This window comes from Lutjanus erythropterus, chromosome 9 (assembly GCF_056507025.1).
Source record: "Lutjanus erythropterus isolate fLutEry1 chromosome 9, fLutEry1.hap2, whole genome shotgun sequence".
In the NCBI taxonomy this organism is placed as follows: domain Eukaryota; kingdom Metazoa; phylum Chordata; class Actinopteri; order Lutjaniformes; family Lutjanidae; genus Lutjanus; species Lutjanus erythropterus.
Window position 1 is genome coordinate 20,099,723 of NC_139325.1, and position 21,037 is coordinate 20,120,759.

The 21,037-nt window shown below is 38.4% G+C and overlaps 1 protein-coding gene across 1 annotated transcript; it reads left to right on the top strand.

The window, feature by feature from the left end:
• Positions 1-9,871: 9,871 nt before the first annotated feature.
• On the top strand, positions 9,872-19,417 carry kcnj20 (potassium inwardly rectifying channel subfamily J member 20). Its single transcript, XM_084726410.1, has 2 exons — positions 9,872-11,069; positions 18,370-19,417. The coding sequence occupies exons 1-2, from the start codon at positions 9,872-9,874 to the stop codon at positions 18,729-18,731; spliced, it is 1,560 nt and encodes a 519-aa protein (XP_084582536.1). The 3' UTR covers positions 18,732-19,417.
• The last annotated feature ends 1,620 nt before the right edge of the window (positions 19,418-21,037 follow it).

Here is a 21,037-nt window from a genome sequence, read left to right on the forward strand (position 1 = left end):
AGTGAGCAAGGATCCCCTAATAGTTGATCTGAACTTCTGCATTTGGCTCTCAACCATTTCAGTTTTCTTTTCATGACTCAAACTCTCATTTGCTTGTGATATGAGATATTTACGATGTCTGCTCAGCTTGTGAAGCAGTTGTTTGAATTTGATCATCCAGGAAACAGACTTTTTTAAACTATGCCACTCTGAATGATGACAAATGAGCTTGTTAAGTGGGTTCTCATGCACATTTGTAGCATTCACAATCAATGCTCCTTTAATTTCAACATCATCTTTCTGTATTCCTCTCAATTCAGGTGAAACTGGCCAGTGTTTCTGGTCTCTTGTCAAAAAATCTGGCCCACCAATCCAGTTTTGACATTCTGTGAATGCGTCTGCACTCATGCCTCTTGATGCATGATCAGCTGGGTTTAACTCAGAGTTAACATACATCCACTGACTGGGCTTGGTGTTGTCTCTGATGAGTGACACTCTGTTTGCTACAAACATTTTCACTGGCAACATACCTTAACACTGTGGTACTGTCAGTCCAAAACATGGATTCTTCCAGTGGCATGTGCAGCTCCTTTCTCATGAGGCGGTCTATTTTTACAGCAACTGTAGCTGCTGTTAATTCCAGTCTCGGAATTGTTGTCTGTTTCAACGGCGACACTCTGGACTTGCCGATGATGAATGAACAGTGAGTTGATCTCCTTTCATTTGTTATGCGTAGGTAGGTGACAACTCCATAACCTTTCTCACTTGCATCTGCAAAATGATGCATTTGTGCAGCTGTGATTTTTCCAAATCCAACTGGTTTCAGACATCTGTCCACTGTGAAACCATGAAGCTTTGTGAGTTCAGAAATCCACTTTTGTGATCTTTGAGCCAGTTCAGGTGGGATGTGCTCATCCCACGAGACTTTCCTGCCACAAAATTCCTGCAGGATCATTTTTGCTGGAAGGATAACAGGTGACAAAAACCCTAAGGGGTCATATATGGCACTTACAAATGAGAGGATGCCACGTCTTGTCTGTGGTGTGTTTTTTGCACTTATCCTGATCTTAAATACATCTGACTCAGTACACCAGTTTACTCCGAGGACTCTCTCATCAGGTAATGCATCGTGACTGAAGTCCAAATCCTTAACCTCCCTTGCTCTTTCTGATTCAGGAACGGAGGCTAGGACGGTTCTGCTATTGCTCATCCACTTTGTTAGGTGGAATCCTCCACTCTCACAAAGTGCTGTCAAGTTCCTGACCATAGCAACTGCTTGGGTTTCATCTGGCACTGATAAAAGGCAATCATCTACGTAAAAATTGTCCATTACTGCTTTAACTGCAGCAGGTGCCATTTTGTCTTTAGCATCCTCAGCTGTCTTCTTCAATGCAAAGTTGGCACAGCTGGGGGAAGACGTAGCCCCAAACAAGTGCACAACCATCTTGTATTCTCGCAGTGGTTCGTTTAAGTTTCCATCTGGCCACCAGAGGAATCGCAGAAGGTCACTGTCTCCTGGTGGCACTTTCACTTGATGATACATAGCCTCTATGTCTGACATTAAGGCAATGTGGTCATGTCTGAATCTTGTTAACACCCCTATTAGTGTGTTTTTTAAATCTGAGCCCTGCAAAAGTTCTCCATTCAGTGACTTGCCCTGATATGATGCTGCACAGTCAAAAACTACACGAAGTTTCCCTTTTTGGGGGTGATATACCCCGTGATGAGGTATGTACCAAACTCTCTCATTCTCAGACACAGTCTTTTCTTGTGGTACTTCAACAGCATAGCCTTTACTCAGCAGGTCAGACATGAAGCTTTGATACTCTCTGTGAAAGTCTTTGTTTTTGACAAGTTTCTTTTTCAGGTGTTCTGCTCTCTGAACAACTACACTTCTGTTGTTAGGCATTTTAACAGCCTTGTTTCTCAAGGGAAGGCCTATACTATAGTGTCCATCAACCCGTTTTGCTGTTTCATTGACAGATTCCATAAACTGGATGTCTTCTCGTGACATTTCATGTTTCTCCTCGCTGGCTTTCTCTGGAAAATCATGGTTAAACTGTTGCACAAGCAGGTTCTCTACATCAGCGATAGAGATGCGATTTACAGAGACACTTGGTTCACTTTCAGATGGAGTGGTGCAACTGTCACTCCTGAGGGGACCGTTGATGACCCAACCAAGAACTGTTTGAACTGCATATGGACCATCATCCTCACTGTGGATGACTTCCCATGGTTCCATAGCCTTGAAAACATTACAGCCTATTAACAGTCCGATGTCTGCACTTATTTCTGGCAGCTGGATTCCATGAAGATGTGGCCACCTTTTCAAATCATCTTGCACCGGAATGTTCTCTTTGGACACTGGAATGTCTCTATGAGTGTAAATCTCAGGTAAGTCAATGTAGATGTTCTCTTTCAAACCACACACCTCTAATCCTGAAAGACGGTAGCTTGGCTCTAGTTTTTCTTGGCCCATTGTACGGAGCAGTACTTGGGTTTTCTTACCCTCAATGCCAAGCTGTCTCATCAGCTTCTCAGTGCAGAATGTGGCTTGGCTTCCATTATCCATGAATGCATAAGTCTCTATAATCTTGTTGCCTTTCTTTGACTTGACACACACAGGCACAATTGCTAAGACACGACTGTCTTTTCCGGCCCCGGTGGCTCCACAAGTTCCACCTGAGATGTGTGTTGTTTCACAAGTTGTAGTGCTTTCTGTGGCGTTTCTCTGAACTTTCTCAGCTGCTTCATCATCTACTTCCTTTGCGAAATGAAGCATGCTTGGATGTCTTTTAGAGCAGTATTCACATGAAGCTCTTTTCTTACAGTCTTTACTCAAGTGTCCTTGTGTCAAACATGAAAAACACAGTCCTTTTTCTTTAAGAAACTCTAGTTTATCTTTGTAAGGCTGGTTTCTAAATTTGTGACATTCTGCCAGTGGATGTTGTTTTTCACAGTATATACATGGCTTCTGAAAGGCATTAATGGTGTGACGAGAAGAGTTTTTACAGTTATCAGGTGACTGTTCATTTGTAGCTGGTGCTACACTTGTGGAAAATGTACTCCCCTTTGGCCTAATTTGCGGCCAGTTAAATGCTCTGTTCATATAGGTGGTTGAGATTTTCAGTTCATCACCAAAGTGATAAGTCAGCAATTTTCTTGCTTCACTGTAGCCTTGTTGAGGATTCATGTGCTGACAACTTCTGACTAAGTCTCTGGGCTCACCTCTGGTAAACTGTTCAAGGTAGTATAACCTGTCACTGTCACTATCAGCTTTACCATGAATGGTATGGTCAAATGCCCTCATGAAGGACTTAAACTCAAGGGGATCACCATTGAAAACAGGTATATCTCTCTGGGGTAAATGTGATAGTCTCTGTTGTTTGACTAACATCTCAGTGATGTCATTTTGTTTCAGCATCACTTCACACAGTTCTATGGGATTATTAATGACATCATTTTGCTGTATGTCATGTTCATGTTTCACTTTATTATCAGTCACTCGTGGCTGTTCAGTGTGTTCATGTCTTACTACTGGCTCCTGTCTGCTTGGCTGCTGATTGTCCTCAAAGCTTGCTTGTTTGTTCTCATACTCACAATTTTCCAGCACTTTTATTTTGGCTGTAGATTCAGCAATAGCTGTCTCAATCTCAAGCTGATCCTTCTTTGCCTTTAACTTGCATTCCTCAAGCTCTAATGCCTGTTTTTGTTTCAGGGATGCTGCACGTGCAAGTAAGGCAGCACGTTCTGCTTGTTCCTTCTGCCGTATAGATGAGATGGATGATGCTCTAGACAATCTGGATGATTTTGATGATCTTGATGAGTGGCTACTAGCTGTGCTTCGTGCAACAGAGAGACCAGATTTATTTTCTGCTGATGTACCAGTTACAGATATACTATCATCTGGACTCACTTCTTCATTTTGTTGCTTTGTTGTAGATACCAATCTTTCAGCTTCACTCATGAAACTGTTTAACTGTTCCTCTTTTGGTTTGAACCAAAATGTCTGATCTGCGTCCTTTTTATCATCAGGTAACAGCATGAGTACATCATAGTTTGCATGAGTGAACTCCTTCAAAAGTTTGAAGCATTCTTTTAAATGTTCGTCAACAATGTCTGGACTCTCATTGTCTTTCATTAGTCCACTCACTTTATTCGTTTTTGATGTTAACTGTGACAGCTTGGATCGTCTGGTATTGATATGCCTGCTCAGTTACTCTTCCAGTCCTCTTTCAGTGTACTTTGTTGCCCTCTTGTGGCCGGACCAGCTGCTGCAGCTCTGTGCTCTTGGCCTTACGTGCTCACCGTCGTCAGCCATATTGGATATATGCACGGCGTCTTAATTCAACAAGTGTTCATGAAAAATGGTCTATGACACAAAGCGCAGCTGGCTTTCATAATAAGTGTCATCTTCTGCAGACCAAAACATTCCTTGTTGTCTCACAAAAAGATGAGCGGCGCACACTTCTTCATTTTTCTGTCACAGTTCTGTAGCATATCAGTGTCTATACTGTCTTCAAATACCTTCGTCTTTGTTTCTTTTGCATAGGTTAGCTTAGGCCCGTATCTGGAGTTGTACTCTTGTTGTTCTGTATTGTTCGGCGCTCGAGACATCATGGCGATGCAGTCGTCTTGTTCGTGAGCTGGTTGTTTTACTTATTGTAGTGGCTATCTTTTGTCTAAACATTTCTTCATGTTCTATGTCTACTTATTTCTACATATAACCACACTTCTGGACGACACTGACGACAGGAGACTGCTTTACGCGTTGAGTCGGCTCGGTGGCAACGCCAACGCCAACGGTAAAACAACCGTGTGGCTCCGCCATCCTCATTTATTTACAGAACAGACCTTTCACAATAAAATTCTACTTCCTATCAATTCGTCACAGCTCAACACAAACTGCAGAGAATAACAAAATAAAACTCAGGGGTAAAAACAAACAGGAATTAAGTCCTACAAATATTCATTACTATTTCCTGACTTTAAATCTAAATATTATCTTACTGTGTTCAACATTAATAATACCATTTAACAGTAATAAACTCACTAAATGATAAATGGCGCTTACACTTATGTTTGGATACATATTAAAATTGTTGTTGTTCCATATTTAGGCTTTTCTGTCGGCTCCTCTCTTCATCCAGCTCATGTCTGCAGCTCTTCTGGCTTTCAGCCTGTGTGCTGTCTTCTCACATTGTAGCTGTGTATTTCCTTGACTGGGCCCCAATGAGTCACCATGTGAGCTCTATCTCTGGATCACGTGTCTTAACAGCACCCACATTACAATCTGTGTTCTCTGCCTAATAAAACACAAACTGTGTTTGGCCAGTGTGGGTGGAAGACACTGTCCAAGATAACACATAACAGTATCTCTCTGGTACCGCCACCAGGGAAATCAGCTTGTTGAGTTTGTTGATGTCCTGCACACACTCCACATTGTCCAGCAGATGACTCCTCACATCCACAGCGCTCTCCTTTTCTCAGACTGAGCTGCAGATGGTTCCGCTTAACCAGCTTGAAAAACACGCCACAAAAGTAATTCCGTCATGTTTTTTTAACAACTGGGGAGTACATCAAAAGTCGGGTCTCTTCTTTTTTCTAACAACTATTAGAGAACAAGATCACATCAGCTCTATCTGAGCCTCTCTTAGTTTCATATTTGTTGTTTTTATTGCATTTTATTGAGTAGTTTATTTAATTTTATTTGTATATTATTTTAATTGTTTTCATTTGTCTCATTGCAATTCTGAAATGTTTTAATCCTGTTTCAATCATGATGTGAAGCACTTTTACTTTATTTTGAAAAGTCCTGTATAAATACAGTTTATTATTATTCATAAACGTATTATTATAAATTGAAACACAACCCAAAAGCACAACAGAGTCAGTCAGACAAAATTCACATTTGCTGAGGTAAAAAAACAGTTAAAAACATGTTAGTTGTGGGTGGAACCTGCATTCTGGCAAAGTCGGAGGAAATGGGTTGATATATAAGTGTTGAATGCGTGGGTTGTCGAAAATGTTAAATGAGGACATGAAACATGCAGTCTAGGAAGTTTTACTCTTGAGCAACATTAGTAATGTAGGACTCCACATAAAGTAAACATAAAGCTTTAGGATATCTCAGTGACTGCTCCTTTCATTTGAACCTGTTTAATGTTTCACACAACTTGAAGGCACTGCAATACATTTATGGATTATCCTTTTAAAACAAAACGATGAGTTTAAAAACTCTGAACTTCTGGGCAGGATGACAGTTTAGATGTCATTAGTTGTTGTGGTCATTCTCAGTTACACTGTAAAAATAAACTTTGTTTTAACTTAAGGAAAGTTTGTCTGTGCTGCCCTAAAAAACAAGTTGACAGAATTTGAAAAGACAAGTTGAGGTATGACTTTTCTTGTCAATAAACTTGATATTAATTCAGTTGTACTTGAGAAAACATGTTTAATAAATTCAATATATAACTGATCCAACTCTTTAGTCTCACTTGACGAACACAGGCCTATATATAATTTTTGACGTTTATCATATATATATTTTTTTTAATTTTTAGGTGTGAGGGGGATAGGGTCTGAATTCGATTCTAATCCTCATCATGGTTCACAGTCATTTCCATTATTAACCATGACTTATCTGAAAGTGTACTGGAGATACACAGCAAGTTTTCATCATAAATGTTTTCTTCAACCTTTAAAAAAGAAGGGTCTCAGGAGAGTTTTACTCTCAAACAGTGCATACTGGGAAGTCTGCTAATAGGCTCATCATATTTCTTTAGAAATGTGGTTTAATGAGTTGATTGAACTCTGTGCAGTACGTTCATTCAACTTATCATTTCAAGTCAAAAGACTTCAAGTTAGAAGAAATGAAACTATAGTTAAAGTTGTTTGCATGGGTTGTAGTTATCTGTCACTCATCCTGTCTTTCACTGTCTGGGGTTTCAGTTGTGTTATCAGCTGTTCTCATCAACGAGTCACTCCAATCTCACCTTCATTCTTTGCCTGTAATCTTTCTGCAGTTTTTTCAAATATGCTTTCCTCTCTGCCTTTAGTTCCTTCATGCTGCTGTGAAGCACAGTCTTCCACCTTCCCATCACCACCCAGTCTGGGCAGATTCATCAGCCACATCAGCCTCCTTGTCTCGGGAGAATCTCCAACCACCAGCATCACCACTGTGGGGGATTTATCTTTGCCGCTACACAGGGCAGATGCCCCTTGACTATCTCACTATAGAGTCCAAGTACCAAAGACTTCGTGTCATCTGTAATAATAAATAATAAATATATAATAATACTAGAAATCTGAAGCTTAATTAACTTGAATAAATAATAATAATACCTGTATGAAGTACATAGAAATTAGTCTTTCTTAAAAAAAAAATGCAATAAATCATATGTTTATGCCAGTAACAGATTCAAAATGCCAGTAATTGAAAGCATTTGGGTTATAGTTCATTCCTACTCTCACCCTCCATCTCATGAGAAGCACCATCCTAGGAATCATGTGAGCTTAATTCTGATATTTTTCAGTGATGTCAGATTTTTAACCCTGTGCATTACTGGCCTACACCTAAAAAAGTTCCACTTCCCTTTCTGAGTCACCTCACCACATCAGCATCGTCAGGCTAAAGTTTAAATCTAACCATATTAGGTTACTGTCAGGCAAAAATTGGAGGAACAGAGGGTAAAATAAGCACATAAAGCAAAATAAAATCTAGCAGTGCAGTCTCAGTTTTTTAGACATAAAGATGATGGCGCCAATGTGACTAACCGCCATGAGAATGATGATGTCATGGTGGTAGGGTTTTTGGGTTTGGTCTGGTCTGCTTTGTGTTTCTTTTTCTTTGTCTCCCTTTTCACCCTCCCTTTTCCTTCTAGGGCAGTGTGTGTGGCAGCGGTGGCAGTCATTGGCTGGCTCAGCGTAATGAGACGCACCTGGCCCTCAACATCACATTCCCCCTGCTATATGAGCTCGGTCAAGTCACCACTCCTGTGCCGGACTATTCAGTCGCAGTCGGTAACGTAGCGCAGCAAGTTTCAAGTTCTCCTGTGGACTTATGGTGTTTTTTCGTGGCTCTAATCTTCAGTGTTTTTGTGCAGCCTTCAGTGTTCCTCCCGACCGTGTGTGCAGCTCTCAAGCTCCTGAACTCACGCCAGCTCGGTTACGCCCCTGTCTGCTCTGCTGCGCCAGCCAGCCGACCGCGTCCAGCATCTGCCCTCGCCTTCAGTTGTTTTTTGTCCCGTGTGAAAAAATTAACTTTTTTGAAAACTTTTCACTACCTCTGTCTCTGCATCTGGGGTCCAGGCCAAACTCAGAACTTAACAGATGATGGAGACTATTATTTTGTCACAAATTAGATAGAAAGAGAATTAGAAAGATGAGTCAGAGGTGGGAATTCTGACTCTAAATGAGTATAACATTGATAAAACTTGCAAAACAGCTGACTGCAACCATGTTGCAATGACCACTTGACAGTGAGTGTGAAATGTCAAAAATGTGCTGACTTATTCGCATTTAATGATGCAATCACATGACATGATTTTACAACCACTCAAAAGTTTGGAATTCCCGGCCACAAAAGCTTGATTCTGATGGCTGAGAGGAAAAGACTACTCGAGTGATACCCAACTTGCAGCCAGCAGGCCAAATCCAGAAATCGGAATCAGATTTGGCTTTATTGGCCAAGTATGGATACATACAGTTTTGTATGACCGGAGCACCTGAGTCTACTCTGCAGGATACAGTGGAGGCACTGCTGAGCCAGCAGGATGATAATGAGGGGCTAAGCCCCAGCTGAAGAGGATATTACTAAGCTTCCTCTTGGCTGCTCCAGTGTCACTAAAAGTATGGTATGCAGGCTACTAAAACATTACTTTAATATGGAGTATTTAATGTCTAATGTCTTGTATGGAATGCTGGGATGCATTGGCACCATCCTCGGGTTAGTAAATCTTTGTTCTGCTCTTCTTCTCATTGTTTGCAGTCAAAATATTTTTACTGGGTATTTGTAACTAACTGTAACTCTTGTCTATCACCATGGTCTGCTCTTTCTGGTTGCTTCACTGTTCACTGAAAGTGCTAGACCTGCTGGGGTTAAAATAGTCTGTGACAATCTTCTCTTACATCCTCAGGTCTTAAATCAATGGAAGAACCTTGGAATCCAAATGATCATTCTCCTCATCAGCTACTAGTTTTTACTGCCTTTGCTCTTCTATAATGTATCCTGGTGCAAGAAGAGACTATAACTTTGAGACCAGAGGGTCCCCTGGATCCACTGGGACAACAATGAACAAAGGAACCATGGGACCTCCATGGACCACCCAGGGTGGGACAAGGGGACGGCGAACGTCCATGCCTTGTCAACCAAAATCCATCATGGTTGTCCATTCCACACCTACAGGAGAGGAGATTCAGTGTGAGAGCTACGTAATAAATGTAAGGCAGTAGTTTAATATTTTCCAAGAAAATCCATTTTCTTTTGCTGAATAGTTATGTGCAATTTTATAACACCATTGTTCTCTTTGTCAAGAATGTCTGTCCTATAAACAGAGAACAGAATGGAAACTGGCTTCTTGTTGAACTTGGCTTAACACTTGAGAATGACTGCTTATTCTTTCTTTGAAAAACTGTAGCCTGAGAACCAGACAGATGCACCTCATTCTCCTCAGTTCAGACAGATTGACAGCTTTTTATCTTATAGACCAATTTGCATTTGTGAATTGGTCTGGCAATGATTAAACTATCTTAACAAAAGTCAATAAAAGAGGAAAAGGAGAAGAAATCTGGTGTCACTGAACTCTAGAACTCAGGTTCAGGTCAGCAAAGCTGAAATAATATTGTTTTTTCCCCTCAGACAGACAGAGACTCATCACTTCCTCTTCCCGACCTCATGCCAGGGACTTTTCCTGAGCTTGCATCGGCTAAGCGCCGTCATAAAAGTACAACGGATATTCCCTATCGAGGCAACATTTGCTTGCCTCCACCCTCCACCCTCGGTCTTGCCGAAGCAGAGCAAGCCTTTTTGCGTCGCTGCTCACTGAGAGAGACCAACAGTGTTCCACACTACCCTCGCCATGCCCTAAGTGTGCCCAACATGGGTAGCACCATCCCCCTTCGTGTCATTAACAGTCCCCTACACAGCAGCCCACTCTCTCCTGCACACAGCAACGTATCCAGTCCTGCAAGAGAGATGGAGCGGCTGGCCAAAGCCCGGAATAAACTCCTTGAGAGTGAGTGCAACCAAACCCCAACCCTTCCTCCACAAATCCGAGAGCAACTTCGCTATGTCTCCAAGGATGGAAAGTGTCGTGTAAATCTTTGTCACATTTCAGAGAGGGGCCGCTTCCTGTCTGACATCTTTACCTCTTTTGTGGACTTGCAGTATCGCTGGTTTCTATTTGTTTTCATGATGTGCTACCTCACCACATGGTTCTTGTTTGCTGGGCTCTACTTCTTGGATGCCTTCTTACGAGGTGACCTAGGACAAGAGCAACCCCTTGGTATTCCTGAAGACCATATCATAGAGCAAAGGCCCTGCTATTTAGGTGTAGATGGCTTCATCTCAGCTCTACTCTTCTCAGTGGAAACGCAGCGCACCATTGGGTATGGTTCACGGACAGTATCTCCCATCTGCCATGAGGGTGTGCTGCTGGTTATGATGCAGTGTATTGTTGGATCCATGATAGATGCGCTCATGGTGGGTTGCATGTTTGTCAAAATATCCCGTCCTAAGAAGCGGGCTGAGACACTTCTCTTTAGTCGCACTTGCGTTATTGCCAACCGAGATGACCAGCTGTGTTTGATGTTCCGTTTGGGGGACTTGAGAGAAAGCCACATGGTGGACGCAAAGGTCCGTGCAAAGTTAATCAAGTCCCGCCAAACAGCCGAGGGTGAGTTTTTGCCACTTGAACAGACAGAGATTGACCTTGGTTATGAAACTGGGTCGGACCGTCTCTTCCTAGTGGAGCCACAAGTCATTCAGCACAACATTGACTCTAACAGTCCACTCTGGGAACTGGGCCCTGAGCAGCTTAGACGGCAACAGTTTGAAATAATTGTTATCTTGGAGGGAATTGTTGAGGCCACAGGTGAGTAATCAGTAGTTATTTTGATATATATACATATATATATATATTTAAGTTTTATTGAATTTTACAACAGGAAACAGCAAAACAAAACATAAAGATATATATATATATAAGAAAGGGAATTATTTGGTTACAGTAATGTGTTTGGCCTTCATATGTGACAATGATGACATAATACCATCAGATTCTTGTCAAGGTTATGTCACTCACTCCGAACATATATCCACAAAACTGTCCCGTTGTTCTTTAACCATATCATTTTTGCAGTTCAGTCGCCCTGGCATCTTTTCACATGAAGCTATTTCCATCTTTTATTACTCCCATATTTTCAGTGTTGGAGTTTGAGGCTCTTTCATGATGATTCTGCATTTTAGAATCATCAGTGCACAAGATGTTAAGCCAGTTGCTAAAACTCTTGGTTGCACCAACAAGGATCAGTTCTTAAACCTGATTAAATCATGGTTTAACTTTAAATTATGTTGTATCAAACTTTTAATTATCATAAAAATGAGAATGATTTTTTCTTTTACTTTAAACCTACATTCATTGTAATTCTTTTGCAGAAAAACTTTAAACTTAAATTTAAAATGTGATCCCATACTAACTTCAATCTTACACTTGAGGTTTAACTTTTTAAAATTGATGTCGTTTTTAAATGGACTGAGCAAAATAATAACATTCCTTGAAGAAAGTTAAGGGACAGTTTCAACTAATTAATGTGTTTTTTCTCTCAGAGCTAGTCAGACTAGTCTGACACACAAGAACTGATGAAGCTTCTTGGAAGAGGACGAAATGTCTTCAAAGACACATAAACAAGTCCAGTTGCCTTTGATTTAATCTTTTCACATAATGTGTGCATGTACATGCCATGTTCTGTTTTACATTTCCAATATTAACTGTCTTTAATTAGTCCCATTTTTGTTGGGATGTAATAATATCCATTAAGTATTTTGTACTGAAAGTTGCCTCTGGTTTCATTCAGTAGTACTGGTTAAAAAGAGATATAGCAGCAGATATCACACTAGGAACGCAGATATTAAATTTTCAGGGTTGCCCAATATATTTTTTCCTTTCCAAAACCAGCTATTTCCAAGTTATTTCCTTTGGCACTTCATGTATTGTAGGCTGTTGATTATACAGAAAAATATTTTCCATGGCTGTCACTTCTGATGTCAAGAAATATCCTGTAGCACCACAAGGGAAAATTACAAATAAGCCTTCAGTCATTGTTTAGAGTGGAAGCAGACAGCTCAAACATTTTGGGGGAAAACCTGGGAAACTGAAAGTATCTTTGTGGCTGTTACCACTGAATTTTTTAATAGAAGAAAATCAGCTGTTTCTCAAAACCATTAAAATAGTATGCATTCTGTGGGACAGTGTCACATTCATTGCTTTGTGCATTATAGTAAGCTAACTATGATCATGGTGAATTACATCTAAATGTCTAAAGGCTAAAGCTCACAACAAAGCACAAGTTTTTTTTGACTAAAAGGAAATTAAATATCCTTCACTCAGTTGGCAGGAATCCATTTATCCTGTTTTATTACTGTTATGAAAAGTCCATGGAGAGAAAACATCTGTACAAAACAAGTAGTATGACATTTTGTGAAATACCCTTATTCACTTCCTTGCCAAGAGTTGTTTTGTTTTGTTTTGTTTTTTCAAATTTTTTTCATTCTTTTTCAATTTTTTTTTTTTTTTTTTTTTTTTTGAGTTTTAGGGCCTTTGGAGAGTATGAGTTGAAACAGGGCCTTTTCTTAACAGCACTAAACCCCAGTCCCCTTGACCCTCGTCCAATACTATCATCTAACTTTACATCTAACTCAGAAAGAAAGCGAGTAAGCAAAATTTCAAACAATTGTTTTAACAAAGCAGAAAACAGAACAGCATTTCATAAAACACATTTTCTTTTTTCTTTTTTTAATCTGTGCTCAAGATCAAGCAATGCTTTCAGATCAGAAAAACAGAAAACAGAACAGAGAAACCCTGCCCAGTCAAGACTCCACACAGACTCATCTTTTGGGTTGAGGAAAGGAAAATATGCTGGAAGGAACACTTACCATATGAGTCACTGGTCGATGCTGAACCACTCACGTATCTCGATTTTATTCTAATCAGTTGGTTTACAGTTTTTCACAATGGCTAAAATACTGAGCCCCATTCTCTGAACCAAATGCTAACTGTCATAAACCCATCATTATCATTGTTTCTTCTGGCGAAACTATAATAATACATCCTTACCCACTAAAACACATTTTGCACTTTGACTTTTTAAGTCTTTACCAACACTGGTTGTCCTTACTGCTTTATTTTAGTTATTAATATGATTTTTGTTTGCAATTTGCAAATTTTATTTTAACACATAACAGGTTAGAATTACAATATCACATAAGAAGAAACATATTGAATAAACACAATTGACATCTAAGGTTACCGTCTAAATTTTCCACTGAGTAGAGAAAATCATGAAATCCCCATTTTTTAAATTATTTCTGTATTTACAGTAATGGGCAAACCCTTGTGAAAATACATTTAAATGTCTGAAAATTTTACAGAAATTGAAGAAAAATATATTAAATGACCACATCCTGCTGTCTTGAGTAATTTATATTCCTTTTTTAATGTTCCCATCTGTGAAAGATCATTCCACTGCAGTACATCTATTCACATTTCAATGAACACAAAAACAGAAAAGCTTCATTAAAAAATTGAGGATTTGTAGGATTTCATTGTACAACAACAACAAAAAAAAAAAAATACACAGAAGTCCAATGTGTCTTACGCTGAAACTGGTTTACTAATACTTGGCCAACAATTATTGTGTGTGTTGCCAGTTTCAGGTGTGTTTTGCATTTTGAAATTAAGTGCTCCCCCAACAACTGCAAGACATTTCAGTCCTAAACAAGTGTCTAATGTCATGAATAGTGTGTAGTGTTTTGCAAGAAGTGCAAACAAAGCAAAGTAGAAACCGTGTTTGTACTTTTGGTGCTTTAAACTTTTTGTTTGCAGTTTTTCACAATTGCTAAAACACCAAAGCCCATTCTATGAATTATTTGCTCAATGCCCTAAACCCATATATCAAATCGCTCACCCTTTTGGTGAAACTCTAAACACATATTAACCATTAAAACACATTTTGTGTTGTCATATAGTTGTGTTGCAAAATGGTAAATGTGGGCAGTTAAAGCTAAAGATGTGATTTAGCCACTTGACTAGACTATAATCTGGATATGTGAGTCATTCAGCATCAACCAGACATTCATAAATCCTCAGCCCGGTCGAACAAGCTTACAAGGTTACTGTGAGGTACTGGAGTTTTCCCTGTGAGAAATGGCCGTGAGAAATGGTCGTTGGCCTTGTGATTGGTGTTCCATTTCCAAAGGAACACACAAGATTTCATTGTAATTTTGAGTTCTGTTTCTTCTGTTGCTACATGCCCTTAACAGTGTTTTCCATTCCCTGATGCTGTATTTAATGACTCACCAGTGTTTATATACTGACTGGCTGTGTGTAGAATCTGAAAGCTGATAATTGTTCGATTCTGAGCACAAATATAATGGTTTTGACATAATTGTCATTTTTCCAGATGAGTCAGAGGCTTTGTGAATATGGTCTTTTTTGTGTGTTTAGATCTTTGAGAACGGGTTAGAAGCACATTTTAGAAAACGTAGCGTTTTGGAAAATAAAATGACATTCCACAAAACAGGCTTCACAGTTTTGGTCATAATAATACATACATAAATACATAATACGTGTCTCATCTTTTTCACGGTAATACAGTCATTACGTCTTTTCTCTCCCAACAGTTTAAAAATATGTGGAAAGCATATACTGCAAATTATGCAGATGGAATGCTGCAAATTAAATACAGATGTTGTGAGACTTGTCGAGAGCACAGCAGAGAAAAAGGGAGAAGAAGCGAAGCAGCAAGAGCAACAACGCTGAAGATCTCTAATGAAATTGAGACAATTAGTCACTTTATGGACTTATATCGCAGGTAATTTTTTCACTGCTGATTAGCCAGGGACAGCTTTGTCTTTGTGAGGCTGATGGAATATGATCTAGCACTTTAACCTTTTTTCTGTACAGTGCATTTGCCAGTTAATGAGTACATATTTGGTCTTAGCCTGTATTTTTTTCCTTTCTCCTTCTCCTAGAGTGTACAGACTATGTGTAATCATGAGTATTATGCTATGAACAGGCCATGAATTGCAAATGCCAGATGTTTATCCTGTAAAAGTTTTAACATACGCATTCTGACAGTTGTTTTTGTACAAAGGTTTATTGAGTGCAGTGCATGGGTAGATATATTTTAAAAGGCAGATATATGGTTTGATGGCAGACTGTTTGCCATGCGAGAAGTGTGTGTTTGGTTTCTACATGTGCATGAAAAGATAAGGGGGAAATGTTTGACTTGAGAAAGAGAGGCTAAGTTTATGGAGGCAACACTTCATGTGTTTTTTTCTTTAGTGCTTTAGCAGGATCTTGAAAACAGGGTTCGTACACACAATTCCCACAACCACACACACACACAGATAGCATACCACTTCATCATTCAAAACTACAAAATAATTTGTAAAAATCCAACTTTATCACACATATGATCTGTAATATAAATGCTAGTGTAGTTTGAAAATGAATATTCGTGTGTGTGTGTGTGTGTGTGTGTGTGTGTTGTATCCAGGAAAAGGCACCCATCCACTCCAGCTATTATATGTACTTTTGTATTTTTGTTTTTAATTTTTGTTTTCAGTTGAGTTTAGTTTCAGTTAATTTCCAAGATCGTTGCTTGATTGAGTTTAGTTGTTTTTGTTTAGTTTTTATTCATTTCAGTATGAGTGGTGGTATGTTGTAGTATGAGTGTTTTGTTTATTATACAGTTTTTATATGGAAAAAGTATGAGAATGTGCTTATAGTGATATGGATCTCGGCTGAGGTTTTGCTTTTTCAGCGTTTCCAAAGTGGTTTTACTTATTTCAGTTTAGTTTTTTATTGGTTCAAAATGTTTAGTTTTAGTTTATTTTTTCTTAGTTTCTGTATGAGTTTTAGTTTTGTTGTTTATAATAGGGGGTGTATTTGTGGGGAAAAATTTAAGAAGTTCATGACAGGTTTTACAATACAAACAAAACATTTAATAGTAAATTGACTCACAGTCATTTAGACTTCCCAGTCTTGATACACATACACACCAATGACTCCTCATACTTGTGCTGACAAATTTGACCAAAATGACACTCCCTTTATATTTTAATTTTCATTTTACTTTTGTGAGTGTCGAATGTTGTTTCAGCTAGTTTTCTTTTTTCTCTAAAGCCTACATTTTATTTTTATTCCAGTTAAATAATGTTTTTCACACATAGTTTTAGCTTCATTTCACTTAACCTTGCTCCATTCCAGCACAAAAATAACCACAGCCCACGTGTCATGACTCTAGCTGCTCTGATGTAGAAGATTTCATGACAAAGGATGACTAAAGTTTTCAGGAGAATTTTGTAAAACGTGTAGACTACTTCTCTGAAATCTTCGTTTGAAATCTTTGTGAGCCAGAATGTGGTCATTTTTATCAGATCAGAAAGCCTTCCAGCAAAACTGGAGTTGACCAACATGTTTTTACAGTAAAAACCACAGGAAAAACAAAATTACATCCACATGGTAATGAAGAATGAGAGGATGTTTGCTCTTGACCTTAATCCAAACACTGGAAGTGCCTGCTGGGACCTTAATCTTATCTCTGTAGAACTGCAGCTGAACTGTAGCCCCTTAATTATTTTAAAATGACTGTACTTTCCGTTTCTCAAATATGTGTTTTCTTTTTTAAAAAGTTTTTTAAAGTCATTTCTCCTAAAATACAGTTCATTTCATGTTGTGTTTTATGTCTTGTGAATGTTTTGTTAATGAGAAGCTATTGTGTTTTCTGTTGTTTGAAATATTCTGTAATAGGTGAATGAGTTGACAAAAAACCCCTGAAAAACATGCAATAACCATACTGATGACAGTAACACAAGAGAAAAAGTTTAAAGTTTTTGACAGACTGACATTGAGACAATAGAACCCTGAGAGTGAAGAGAAAAAGAAAATATTTAGTGAAATTGTCTTTTTGCGTATGGTGATGTTTTTGTCTACTCAACTATTTTATGTATTATCCAATAACTTGTCATATTAACACCCAGATTTGCACACTGGGGCATCAAAGAGGAGGATGTTTTTCACGTTAATGTCAGGTATCCATCTTTAGCATATCTTTTGCGGTTATAGTCAGTGTGAACGGTGAGGGATTTAGAGCATACATTTCTTAAGAAAATTTCTCTCATTATGTTCTTATGCACTACATTTCTTCCAAAACAGAAATGCCTGGTGTGTTCAAACCCCCTAAGTAACGGATCATGAGAGATCATCCGTGATTGAATTGCTGACTGCGTGGAGAGCTAAACTAGTGATGCATTTAAATGTCCAGTGTGTATGATTTATGGGGATTTATTTGCAAAAAATGGCAGAAATGGAATACAATATTCACAACTATGTTTAAAAAATTATTTATTGAATTGGGAGAATATGATAAAATGTGCATTTGCTCAACTACAGGTGAGCAACTACAGCTCAACTACTATATTATTATTATTAATAATATAATAATAATAACTTATTGTTACCTTATTTTCTGTGAACACCAACCTGCCAAAGGGACTAAAGATGGAAATTAGCCTTGGCTACAATCTCAAATATATTTACATGGAAATGTTCATTAATATGTATGTCCCGTTTTTAAATCTAAATAAATCTAAATCTAACCTTTTGTTGAGATAATTTTCTTTATATAAACTCAAATAAGTTTTAGAAACTCCCGAAACAGTGAGCTGTAAATCTGATTTGTCATTATTTGGGTGTGTGAAATTTAATGGCTGCAACTGAAAATTATTAACAATTATTCACTTTCACCTCAAAATTTTCCCTAAGATTCAGATTTATCTGATGAAGAAAAGTAAATAATCCTAACAAAGCATGATTAGACAGACACATTTGTTTAAAACTTGAGTTGGGCTCAAAACTAAAAAATCTATTGCAGTTGTCTTGAAATTTGAGTTTTCTCAACTTTTTCATTTTAACATTGTGGCTCCAGATTTGGCTTTTCGCATTTTATTGGGGTTTTGTAGCCATCGTAGATTCTCCTACACCTCTGGACGGGGTTAGTGATTGCAATCTGCAAGATCACCAATAGAAGCCACTAAATCCTTCACACTGGTCCTTTAAAATGTCTAACAGAATCAACACTAACACTTCCTTTTTGTCATTTTCTGCACAGGCATGATGTGTCAAGCCAAAACATCTTATATCGAAACAGAGATTGAGTGGGGTGCTCGCTTCGAACCCTGCATGACCCTGGAGAAAGGCTCGTTCAGAGTAGACCTGCGTCGGTTCCACACCACCTACCAGGTTCCACTGCCCAACTGCAGCGCCAGCCAGGTGCACCAGTTAATGGCTCTGGCAGACTGTAAGCTCCAAGACTCCAAAGCCAGCAGAGACTGGGAAACCTGGGCAGAGGGAGTGACAGAGGAGGATAAGGACAAGCAACCGACTCATGGAGGATTCACTATTGATAACATACTGGAGGAGAGGGTGTCTGAAGGCAATGAAAGTGAAGGAAATACAGAAAAAAGCAGCTGATACACAAGGATCCAGTCTACTTAGATATCTAACAGTATTTATAATGAGTAATTTATCAACATGGAATTTATGAATAGAACTTTTTCACAGAAGACATGTTGACATGCCACAGTAGGAGAATAATAACTGAACTGACCTTACCTTTGGATAAGGTTTATCACGCTTGTCAAGCTCTCCATTCTAACACTAAACATGCACTTCACAATAACAATGCTAGCATATTTATACCATTACAGATTATTTGTAACTTTTTAGACAAGTCTGATTTCAGAGAGATGTAGACAAAAGCAGGCCTCTCATTCCCAACCATCAACCAGTTCAGTTTTCACTATAGAAATGGCAACTATCACTCGCAGATTTATGAGCTCTAATTTGCTCATGAAGCTAATGCTAGCTCCATGAGTTAGTTGAAAATGCTGTTCCCAGCTGACTTTCATCGTCAACTTTAATAAGTCATGAAAGCTATGCAATGAATGTGTTAGTCATGAATGGGGAATTTTTTGTCGCAACCTGTTAGACCAAAAACAAACTGATGAACTCTTTTATTTAGTTAGTTTGTTCGTTAGTTAAACTTATGTTTTTTGTTGTGGAAAAACTAAAAATGGACATTAACCTTTAAACTGTATAGATACCTAGTATTGCTCTTATAGCCCCATGAACACTGTTGTCCACATGCGGAGAAATCCAAAACTATGTAAATATATGTATATATATATATATACATATATGCATAGGAAAGTGTGGACAGTATATAAAAGAAAAGAAGTTGGGAATTGTTTAAAGAATTTTTGTTCTGCTCAACCGCTGCACAGCTGTCTTAATTCTCAATTTCCTATTTTCTGAAACTGTGGTACATGTATTGTAGGCAGTGATACTAGTGGTACTTGAACTCCCTCTAGTGGTACATGGAGGAATGACAGACAGATCTTTTTAGATGACATGTTTAATAATTTAAAAATACACTACTATCAAAATACAAAAACATTTTAATGAAAATACATAAAGAATATCAGATAATTGAAATGTAATCCAAAATACATTTTATGAACTGTTCAGAGCTAAATAATGTCGGGTAGGTAGGGTAGGCCCATGCTACTGCATTTTAACATTTGCCCATCATGAAGGTACTTGGAGAACTCAATATTTTTTGTGGTGGTGTGTGGCATAAAAAGTTTGAGAAACACTTTATTTGAAGTTAAGCTAAAATGCTATAATTGTCTTACCAGCTAGGTGATAATATTTGACAATGATAAAATAAAAAAGTTGCGATCAGCTGCCCCTAGCACTTTCTTCAACATTTCTTCTATTTTCTGTACAAATGACCAAGATAGCCACTATATGTAAGCTTGTTTATTGAACGCATTTGTTGTCTAAAACATGTCATATTGATCCATTAAAGCCTGGGCTATGAAATGAGACGAAGGAGTTATACATTTGTTTATTTTCTACCCGATGCAGGTTATCATAATGCTGTACAAAGCAACAAATAGCTTTCAGTAGCAACAGGCTCAAAAGCGCTGTCTAGGAAACAATGTGCATTGTTACATACTGTATACCAACATATACAAAGACTATTGGAATAATTTTACAGTCATGTAACTCGTGGTGTGGTGTAGTCATAGAGGTATGGTAGTTGCTGTATACCACTTGGTATTTCCTTTTAGACACATTTACTCAGTGTATGCATGCCTTTGAACTGCAACCAATAAATTAGGCAGCCTGTTATCAGTGACTGACAATACAAAAAATCCTAATAACTAATGGAAGAATAAAAAAAGAAAGAAAACACTGGACTGTTCTTTGTCACCAGCTCGACAGACATACTGTAGCTGTCTGTGAAAGCTCTGTTATCTTCATGTCAGTGAGCCAGAGCAGATTAATGAGCCGTCCAGTAACATTTTTTTTTAACATCAGTGTTATGTAAATACCGACCTCCTTAAACTGTTTTTTATCATACCATATGGGATTTGGCCTTTTGTCTCACAAGCAGTGCCAAGGCTGAATGTGGTGTTGACTTAAACTGGAGAGAAAAGTCTTCCTCCCTCTCTTCTCTTTCTGTATTTCTCTGAGAGTAAAATAACACAGGCCAGAACAGATTCACTATTTTAAAGTATAAAATAGAAACATTTTCAGCTGAAGGGACATCAAAGTAAGTAAATAGGATTTGCACTTGACAGTTTAAATCTGCATCAGTGAATACTGACCGTTCATAAGTTCAAGCATTTAATAAAAATCCCCCTTTTGCTGGGATGCAAACATCTTGTGTCAGCCACTTGTCATATTTTCACATGGTGATACATTTGTAA